General features: G+C 37.3%; 1 protein-coding gene across 1 annotated transcript; it reads left to right on the top strand.

Moving 5' to 3' along the window:
* The first annotated feature begins 3,917 nt into the window (after positions 1 to 3,917).
* LOC131605398 (uncharacterized) lies at positions 3,918 to 10,360 on the top strand. Its single transcript, XM_058877756.1, has 8 exons — positions 3,918 to 4,086; positions 4,172 to 4,517; positions 4,621 to 4,814; positions 6,340 to 6,479; positions 6,613 to 8,100; positions 8,178 to 9,242; positions 9,310 to 10,005; positions 10,084 to 10,360. Exons 1-8 carry the CDS (start codon positions 3,918 to 3,920, stop codon positions 10,294 to 10,296), a joined length of 4,311 nt encoding a protein of 1,436 aa, XP_058733739.1. The 3' UTR covers positions 10,297 to 10,360.
* The last annotated feature ends 512 nt before the right edge of the window (positions 10,361 to 10,872 follow it).

Below are 10,872 nucleotides of genomic sequence, written 5' to 3'. Positions count from 1 at the left end.
CATACGATTAGAGTGCATATTTGTTCTTATTGAAAATTATGTGTTTGTTATCATCAAAACTCTTTCAAAGATGTAGAACCAAACTATGTTCTAACATATAGTAGGCGTAGACTCGAGGCGACCGTGTATGATTTTAATCACCTACCTGTTTGGCGATATCTGAGAGGGGCAACTTTCATGGTCGCCAAAGCCCCAGACGCAAAGAGAAGGAAAGGAATTAAAACCCCTAGTTCATGGATAATAGGGATATGAAGATAGAAGAATTCATTTAAGGTACTAGTAGGGCGGAAATGTTAACTCGTTCCTCTTTAGATAAGGCTCCAAAATCACACCGCCTCGTCTCCCGTTCTTGACAAGTTGATGTCTTTTCAGAATAAATCCACATTTTACTATGTAGAGAAGTTAGTCTCATAATCTTCAACTCCAAGGTGTTTTGAGAAACCAAGCGCCATAAATGATCTTGAATTTCATGGGAAAGCATAGAGGAAAAAGGGGTCACAATCACTACTGGAATTTGAATTACTCTCATAACTGCTAAACATCCATATTTCAAAAAAATTGTGGTCAAATTATGCAGCCAAGTTGCCTATCATTCTTCATACAATAATCCCACATTTCTATCTGCTCCCAAGTAGTAGATGGTTTAACTATATTACCCCCTCATTTAAATTCCTAATTATGATCATTTCTAGAAAAAAAAGAAACTATACATGGGAAAAACCTAATACATGTACTTAGGATGACATGGGTTGGAAGACAAAGAGAAACTTGGAGATGCTTAAGGAGAGACCCATGCTTAAGAAGTATATGAAAGTTGAAGGAAGAGTGAATGTGAAAGGGTTCATAATTCCCCTATTATAAAACTCAATTACCTGAGTCTCATGGACTATTATTTCTTAGGAATAGGTACGCGCCAATAGTTAGTTAGTGGAGACATGTACGACTTAAGACTCACACATGCATATGATCAATGACTCACAATAATCCCAACTCACGAGAAAAGTTAGCATAACTAGGCATTAAATGTTGAATATTCCTCCCAAAGCAACGCTTGAGGAAAACACCCTAATCAACGCTTCAGGAACTCACCCTTATCAATGCTTGATGGACTTGTTCCAAATAGTTATTGAAGATTTCATTACCACATATTTCACTAAGATCACTGCCTCTTTTAAGTTAATCACTTTTCCCTTCCCATACTTCGTGGTTGAGGGTTATGGATTGGGATAACTTTCCTGAAAAGAAGCAATCCAAAGGTCCTAAAAAGAAATAATCCATGGCAAAAATGGTTCAAAGGAATTGGTAGAGTACCAGGGCGGGCGTGCTCCTAGTTTTCTTGAGAGGATGGGTCTCCCAATTTGAACCTGTGTTCATGCTCCATCTGTTTTATCACACATGGCCTTTGAGGTGTTTAGGAGAAACTGACTTAGGTCATGGTAGTCAAGGAGGAAGTCGTCCCTCTAATATTTCAGGAAGAATCGATCTTCCCCCACCCCTACATACTCGTCGTTAATTAGAGAAAATTGTTTCTCTTTTTGTTACCCGACCCAAGAAGCCATTAATAAATGCACCAGATTCAGAGTTTTGAGATTCGTTCACTAATTATATGAAACCTAACACACAATGTCTCTTGCAACCATACATGCAAGCAAGCACTCCCCTTTATTGTATTTCAGAAATACACAAGTTACGTGAGAAAAATCAATTTTTAAAAATCTTTTTTCTAAATAAAATTAAATGCAAATTCCATTTAACTTATTGTCTTTCATTTTCTCCATAACTAATAACCAATTAAAATTATTTTTTTTTTGTTACAAAAAATTGACGTGAGTTGGTCTCCGATGGCTCACCAGGGTCAAAACAAATCGCAAGGCTCAAAACGCTTATAGAGGTACTTATAAATTATTTACATGGAATGATCTCAAATCTGCAGTGGGAGTTGAACCCACAACCTTTCAACGTGAGTCAAATCCTTTCCTCCAATTGAGCCAACCTTCCTTGACAAGGAGTTGACTCACACTCCGAGAGATAATGAGTTCAACTTCTATTGCCGGCATGAGGACATCTATGATAGATAATATGTAAGTACCTCTATGATGGATAATCTGTAAATACCTGCACTCTTAATTATAACTTAATTAAGACTTTTTATGTGTGAGCAAACTCCTTGCCAATTGAGTTAGCTTTTATATCTTCTATAAAACTTACTTTTAAAAACATAAAAAGTCTTAATTTTAATTATTATATTAATAAGTGTAATTTTTTTCTCTTATATATTAAAATAGAGTCATTACTTTTTGAAATAATATAATTAATATCCTAAGATCCTTACTTAAGGATACTACAAAATTAATGGGAAATTACACTCGTGTGTCATAATATTTGTTAACATGACATAGACTTCTACAATAATTTTAAAAAATACATCAAAGTCCCTTAAACTTAAATATATCTTAGCAAGCTAAAAAAACTAAGATAATAAAAATCGGACCGGACCGGACGGTTGAACCGGGAACCGGACCTGCGTCCGGCCCAAATAAGTCTTAAAACCGTTTTGCAATAAATCGGGAGATAAACCAGCAAACCAGTCAAAAACTGCCATATCCGAACAAAATCAGAGGTTCGATCATTTTCATTGGTTAGACCGGGTTTGGTTTTTTACTTCAACAGAAAACGTAAAACAGAGCTCCACTTTTGTTTTTTATTTTATTTTTCTTTAGCATATATAACATCTAATATTGAAATAGGGAAAATGTATTCATATATCAATATTTATTCAAGCTAACAGTACAAGATTAAGAGAAGAAATGAAAAAATGAGAAGAAAGAAAGGACACAATAAAATTTGTAGTTTCAAAAGTGAAAAGCGAAGACTAGAAGAAGGAGATAACAAGAAGGTTGAGCGGCTGATATCATTTTGATGTGGCTACTTTTTTATATTTATGAATTTTAGGGTTACTTGTTACCGTTACATATGTTTGGGCCAGATATTTTTAAGTGGCACGATTTAACATGGCACCCCTAAACATGGCAACCCCAAACACAATGAAAAGATCAAAATGTCCAAAACGTAAAATTTACAAAACATTTTCAAATTTACGTGACATTTCCGTATTTTTCAAATTTACAAGCGATACCGAGAATTTGGAGGCGTTACCGGAAATTTCACAAACAAAGTAAGATTTACGGTATATTCAAACCGAGAATTTCAAAATTTTCGGTTAATCGCCACCAGGAATTTCAAATATTCTGGTTTATCGCCACCGAAAATTTTAATTTTTTGGGAATTTTAGAAAAATATATACTGGAATTTTTAAAATTTACGGTAGTTATAATTTTTTTTAAAAATACCGAAAAATTTCAAAATTTATGATAATTTGCAGTTTTTCTAATTTTTCCTTTTTTTTTGTTTCAATGAGGACCAGAGGCAGAGACAGTACCGTAGCCGACAGGACCGTTGATAGAGCAGCAGCGACTCGTGCTAGAGATGAGGAGGCACAGGCTTGAAAGCTTAGAGCTGGACACCGTCCTCCGACCGATTCTCATCAGAAAGGGTTGGCGGAGCAGGCGACGCAATTCCTCCCACCACGCTGTCAAAGACATGCAGCTACCCGGGAGCCTAGTGTTGAGGAGCCTGCTATTGAGGAGTTTGTAGTTGAGTAGTTGGTGGAGGCTCAGCTTGATGAGGTTGTTGTTACTGAGGCTGTGGATGAGGTGTCTCCGACCAATACAGACACCACTGCCAAGGCGTTTACAGAGCCATCGATGCACACTGATGGAGGGTTCCCTGGAGGACTTAGAGACGTGTCCGTGCTCACGAGATGTACTGACCATATCGCTCACCGGATATGGCAGGGGGAGGTATATATATATGCTCAGAGATACCAGGCTGCTGCTAGGGCGTACATGCTACATATTATGACATGTACTCTCTTTGCGGATAAGTCTGGTAACTATATTGATGTGTGGTACTTGTGTTTGTTCAACTCGTTAGACACCCCCACTTGGGCGTGGGGAGTGGCAGATTTGACCATGTTGTACACTGCCCTAGATATTGCTACACAGCTAGAGACGAAACAGCTGGCTGGTTATCTTAGTCTTCTGCAGGTATATTTTAATTTGTTTATTTTTTATTTGTATTTATTTATTTAAATTTATTTATTTATTTGCAGTGCTGGATATACGAGCACTTCCTTCATTATGTGATCGGAAGACTCGGCGTGTCGCTGCTGACCCACCGTGTGCGAGGAGATGGAAGGCCAGGCGGACCATTCCTGGAGGTGTGGCTGAGTACAGGCGAAGGCTCGATGCACTGAATGTGGACGATGTGGTATGGACACCATATGCATCTCACAGCCCTCATCGTCCATTTGATGACGCTTCTTTGTACTCTAGGCATATTAGGTGGGAGACCCATGTGACTAGACACTTGCCTGAGAGGTGTTTACGTCAATATGGCTTTATTCAGACTACCACTCTTCCTGTTCCTGTGGCTCCAGCTGGCGGTATTGACAGATGGTTTCATAGCCACATCATCAGCTCTGCACGTGAGATTAGGGAGAGCTCAGCTTGTTTAGCATGCTTCTCAGTGCGAGGATGGATACTTGGATTAGTATCTCAGTGTATCACACCCTCGGATCATACTTCCAACCGCTGCTTCTGACGTTCCTGGGCCTTCACGTGCTAGGGTTTCTGTTGAGACACCACCACCACCTCCACCACCTGCAGGGGATCAGGACGCCCAGTTACAGTATATTGCTGTTCATTTAAATAACTTCATGGGTTTGGTAAACCAAAATAGTGAGCTCTATACTGGTTTGGTTAGGTTGGCAGATGTAGTCCGTGGAGGGCCTATGTAGGTTTTTTTATTTATATGTATATTTTCTAAAATCAGACATATTATTTATTGCATAATTTTGTTGCGTTTACATGGTTCAATTCGATGATAAACATAAAATTAACATAAAAACCCAAGCACTACCGGAAGATTCAGGACGTTTCAACATCTTCATTATATCGTCAACGGATCTTTGGATCGGACCTTTAGTTATCCTACGGCGAAATGATTTCCACATGGCCTTCACATCTCATCATTCTTCAACTCGATTATATTGTATTTCACCCTTCCATTTGTATCAATCTAGTCCTCCAGAAACTCGATCTTTGTCACCCTCATGTTATCCGAATCACGCAGCAATTCGTTCATCTTTTCTTTCAACCTTGCAAGAGATGTGGTGTCATCTGAAATTTTTGAATTTCACTGCAGGATTTCTTCCATTGAAATACACTTTCACACCAATCAGAAATTCAGGAATAGACATTTTCGAAAGATGTATTACTCAACACCACATGCCCTTATTTATACACATGACGGAGAATCCTAGGCCCCATAATTTGTAGGTGCAATCGTAGCCTTTCCAAAGTGTCGGAAAAATCCAGATCGTTTAAAAGAAAAACCCTAAAAATGAAACTACCTGAAATTTTAGTATATTAGAAATTTCCGGTATCACGTAAATTTGAAATTTACAGTATCACGTAAATTTGAAATTTATGATATTCCGTAAATTTAGCAGGGGGTACCGAAAATTTTGGTTGTACCGAAAATTTCAAAAAGTGTCTACCGAAAATTTTGTCCGAACATTGTTTGTGTTGCATTAGGAACATTTCTGGAATAAAAAAAATTGGAGGGTGTCATATATAATTTTAGGGGTTGCATGTTAAATCCTCTTAAAGTGGTTCACATATAATAAAAACCAACCCATCAAATAATATCTTATTAATTAGTTAAAACAATCTTTTTTCCTTCTATGATGGTATTATTTTTTAAATGAATTAATTTCTGATATAAATTATGTGGACAATGTATATATAGTATTTAAATATATATATGAGGAGAGTTATATTTATTTCAAGAGTAAATTATTATAACTTACTCCACATCTTGACCATTTATTATTTTCAATCTAATGGTTTAAAATAATGACTAGTTTTCTCTCTCCATATTTAATTACTTATTATTTTTAAACATTAGATTGAAAATAATAAATGGTCAAGATGTGGAGTAAGTTATAATAACTTACTCTTGGAGTAAATATAACTCATATATATATATATATATATATATATATATGGGTTAAATAAGTTTTTGGTCCCTATAAAATTACCAAATTTCGTTTTAAGTCCCTCTAAAATTTTCCTTCAAATTTCAGTCCCTACAAAATATTCCGTCTAAAGAAATGGTCCCTGACGTTAAAAGCCACTAACGGCTGCTGATGTGTCAAGACAGGTGGAATTTTTTTAAACCATTTTTTAATTGTTTTAATCCAGCCTTATCTTTAAGATGATCTTCTTCTTCTGGTCCCTCCTCTTTCTCTAATCTTCATCGTGGTCCCTCTTCTCTCATCCATTCTTGTCCCTTTCATTCAAGTGGTCCCAACAACGACAACTCCTGCTCCTGCTCCGGTCCCAAAAAACGACAAGGTAAGTCCCACTTTCTGATTCTATTGTTTAATAATTGCGACATTTCTGTCTTGAAACTTGTTTAGGGTTGTGCGTTCCTTGCATGCAGTATTTAGGGTTCTATTTTTGTCTGATATACCATTGAAATGTGTAGGGAATGGGGTTATTTAAGGTTGTCTTTTTTACCAATGGCAAATTTGTAAGAGATGAAGGGGTATCATATGAAGGGGGCGATGTTTTTGCTATAGCTGGTCAGGACCCAGATTTCTGGTCATATTTTGAAGCATGTGATTTACTTAAGTCTTTGGATGCTTCATTTATAAAGGAAGATGTGAAAATGTGGTGGAAGTCCGAACATGGCTCACTTGAAAATGATCTAAAACCACTTGTTAATGATGAGGATGCAACATTGTTAGCTATGTGTGCTGAGGAAACAAAGTCTGATATTGAGATATATACTGAGCCAAAAGACAATGTTAATTCAGAAGATAGTGAATCAAGTGAAGACTCTTTGGATGGCATACATTTTGAAGATAGTGAAGAGGAGAGGATGAATGATAATGATGAAGATGTAGGTGAAGAGATCAACAATTCTGGTGCAGGTGGAGTGGAAGATGGTGCAGGTGGAGTAGAAGATGGTGCAGGTGGAATAGAAAATGGTGCAGGTGGAGCAGAAAGTGGTGCAGGTGGTATACATACAGGAATAATGACAGCAGAGATGGAAAGGGAACACATAATTGATGATGACTACTTAACAGATGAGCTTGATAGTGGGGCAGATGATGATAGTGATGGTGGTAGGCCTTCAATGGTAAAGTTTAGGGATGATGAAAAACTTAGAAAGGAATTTAAGTTCAAGGTTGGAATGGAATTTTCATCTCTGAAGCAATTTAAAAAGGCTGTACTGGAACACAATGTGTTGAATGGGAGGGAAGTTAAGTTTGCCAAGAATGATGGGGAAAGGTGCAGGGTTATTTGTAAGGATAAACAACAATGTGGTTACACTGTTTTATGCAGTAGAGTGTTGAGAACTGAATCATTCAGGATTAAGACTTTAATTCAGAAGCACAAATGTGGAAGGAAGTTCTTCAACAAGAATGCTAATGCTGATTGGGTGTCTAGAATAATTGTGGACAAGTTGAAGAACAATTCAGGTATGAAATTGAATGAGATTGTTTCTGATGTTAGATTGAGGTTTGCCACAGAAATTACTGGATGTAGGGCTTTCAAAGCAAGGCAAATAGCTAGAAGGGTTGTTGAAGGTGACTCAGCCAAGCAGTACACTATGTTATGGTCATATGGAGCTGAATTGAGAAGGGCATGTATAGGTAATACATTTAAGTTGAACATTTCTGGTTTGCCACCTAAGTTTGAAAGGTGCTACATGTGCTTTGATGGTACAAAGAGAGCATTCAAGAATGGTTGTAGACCTTTCATAGGATTGGATGGTTGTCACTTAAAGAACAAATATGGTGGAATATTGTTGATAGCTGTCAGTAGGGATGCTAATGATCAGTATCTTCCACTTGCCTTTGGTGTTGTGGAGACTGAGTGTAGAGACTCTTGGAGCTGGTTTATGAGGTTGCTTCTTGAAGACATAGGTTCTGATAATAGGTGTTGCTTCATTTCTGATCAGCAAAAGGTGTTATTTGTTAATCTTTATTTCCTTATATGTGATTATATGTGATTTTAAGTATTAACTTAGGTCTTTATATGCAGGGATTGGTGAATGTATTTGAGGAAGACTATCCTGAATTTGAGCACAGGTTTTGCTTAAGACATTTGTATGCTAACTTCAAGAAGAAGTTTGGGGGTGGTACACTCTATAGAGATCTAATAATGGCTACAGCAAAGGCAACCTATTTTGAAGACCATGAGGCTAAGATGAATCAAATTAAAGAGGCAAATCCAGATGCCTATGAATGGATGAATGCTATTCCCAAGAATAAGTGGTGTAAGCATGCCTTTCCCTTCTACTCTAAGTGTGATGTTCTTATGAACAACCTAAGTGAATCTTTTAATGCTACTATTTTGATGCAAAGGGATAAACCTATACTAACCATGTTTGAATGGATTAGGAACTATCTAATGGGTAGGTTTGCCACTCTTAGGGAGAAGGTAGAGAATTACAAAGGAGTGATTATGTCTAAGCCACTTAGAAGGTTAGATAGGGAGATAGAAAAAAGTGCTAGTTGGCTGCCCACTTATGCAGGTAGATTAACATTTCAGGTTACTCATGTAATGTTCACAGATAGTTTTGTTGTGGACTTGGCAAAACATACATGTTCTTGTAATTTTTGGGACTTGGTAGGGATCCCATGTAGACATGCTGTTGCAGCCATTCATAGGAAGGTAGATAACCCCATTAACTATGTACACAAGTGCTATCATAAGTCTACCTATGTAACATGTTACAATGAAGTTATCAGTCCTATTAATGGCCAAAACAAATGGCCAAAGACCACTGACCCTGAAATCTTGCCACCTAGTTATAAGAGAGGCCCTGGCAGACCAAAGAAATTGAGAAGAAGAGAGGCTGATGAAGAAAGTCAAACAAGGTGGCAAAGGACTAACACAAGTCATAGGTGCAAGATTTGCTTTGAATATGGACATAACAAAAGGACTTGTAAGAAAAACAAACAGCTAGCAGTTATTGTTGGTGAAGTACCAAGAGATGTACCAAGAGATGTATCAAGAGATGTACCAACAGATGTACCAACAGGTGTTGCACCCACCCAAGGAAGCCAAACACCTAATGTGGGAACTTCTGGAGTAAAACAAAGGGTAAGTAATTGAACTAAATTGGTTACAGTTATTTTGGTTGATTTTCTTACAATTACATTGGTTGCAGGCTTCTGTGCAAATAGGAGGGAAATCAAAGAAGTCAAAGTCTACTGCAAATGTAGGAGGGAAATCAAAGAAGTCAAAGTCTACTGCAAATGTAGGAGGGAAATCAAAGAAGTCAAAGGCTTCTGTGCAAACTAATGATGTGCCACAACATGAAGCTGTAAGTGAGAATCAGGCTGAAGATGTGCAAGCTGGAGATGTGCCTCATAGCAATGAGAATCAAGCTGAAGATGTGCCTCATAGCAATGAGAATCAAGCTGAAGGTGTGCAAATTAATGATGTGCAATCTAATGATGTGCCTGCTAATGATGTGCCTGCTAATGATGTGCCTCATACCAATGAAGCTGTAAGTGAGAATCAAGCTAATGGTGTGCCTCATACCAATGAAGATGTGCCTGCTAATGATGTGCCTCATACCAATGAAGATGTGCCTCATTCACAAAACACTGTCAGTTCAGCTGAGGCAATGAAAAGGTATTGTGGAATTGATCCTGATGAATTGGAGGCCTTGTTAGATGATGAGGAAATACTTGACATTGCACCATTGAGAATTGATACTAGTCCTGTCAAGAGTAAAAGACCTGGTCCCAAGACCTTTATTGGGAAATGCCCCAAGGTTCCAAAAACTGTCAAACCATCCATTGCTCCAAAGGTGTCCAAAGCTGCCAACAAGCCAACTATGTCAACTATGAGTGACCCTGTAAGTTTGTAACAAACATTGATGTACCTTGGCATGCTGTGTTTATAAACCATTGTTAACTGTTTTTTGTCTTAACAGGTAAAGGTAATGATATCACCAAGGAAAAAGTCCAATCTTGCTGCATCTCCAATTAGAAAGAGTGATAGGCTAAGGACTTTGAAGGCAAAAAATATACCGGGGCCTGGAAGGGATCAAAATGATCCACTTGAAATTCCTGATGAAGACACTACTGTGAGCAGTGCTAGTGGGAGCAAGCCATGGGCTGACATCCAAAAGAGCATGACTCAGTGATCCATAATTGTCCTACTGTTTTGTTATTTACTTTGAAACATTTGTGTGATGTATGATGAACCACTTTTGGAAGTATCTCTTTTGTGTTGAACTGAATCTAAGCTGTATTATGAAGATGTATTATGAACCACTTTTGGATGTATCTCTTTTGTTTTGTACTGAATCTAAGAGCTTTGGTTTTATCAGTTGCTTTGGTTTTTATCAGTTGCTTTGGTTTTTATCAGTTGCTTTGGTTTTGTATCAGTTGCTTTGGTATTATGAACCATTTTATCAGTTGCTTTGGTTTTTCATTTATGTGTATCATAACAAACAAAATTGAAACAAGAACTACATTGTATTTCATTAAACCAGAACATCAAACAAGAACATCAAACAAATACATCAAACAATGAACATAACCAAACTACAATATTTTTCCAAACATAAAATCCAAACATAACCAAACATAACCAGACTACATTATTTCACAAGCCTAAACAACTCAGTAATTACACTTGAACACAAAATACAAATTAATCATACAGGACACAACAAGAACCAACATCTTTATTTTTCCATGATATTCCAATATTTTCA

Source organism: Vicia villosa, linkage group LG5 (genome assembly GCF_029867415.1).
Source record: "Vicia villosa cultivar HV-30 ecotype Madison, WI linkage group LG5, Vvil1.0, whole genome shotgun sequence".
NCBI classification, from domain to species: domain Eukaryota; kingdom Viridiplantae; phylum Streptophyta; class Magnoliopsida; order Fabales; family Fabaceae; genus Vicia; species Vicia villosa.
Note: the sequence above shows the minus strand (reverse complement) of the source record. Positions and strands in the feature narration are given on the sequence as shown.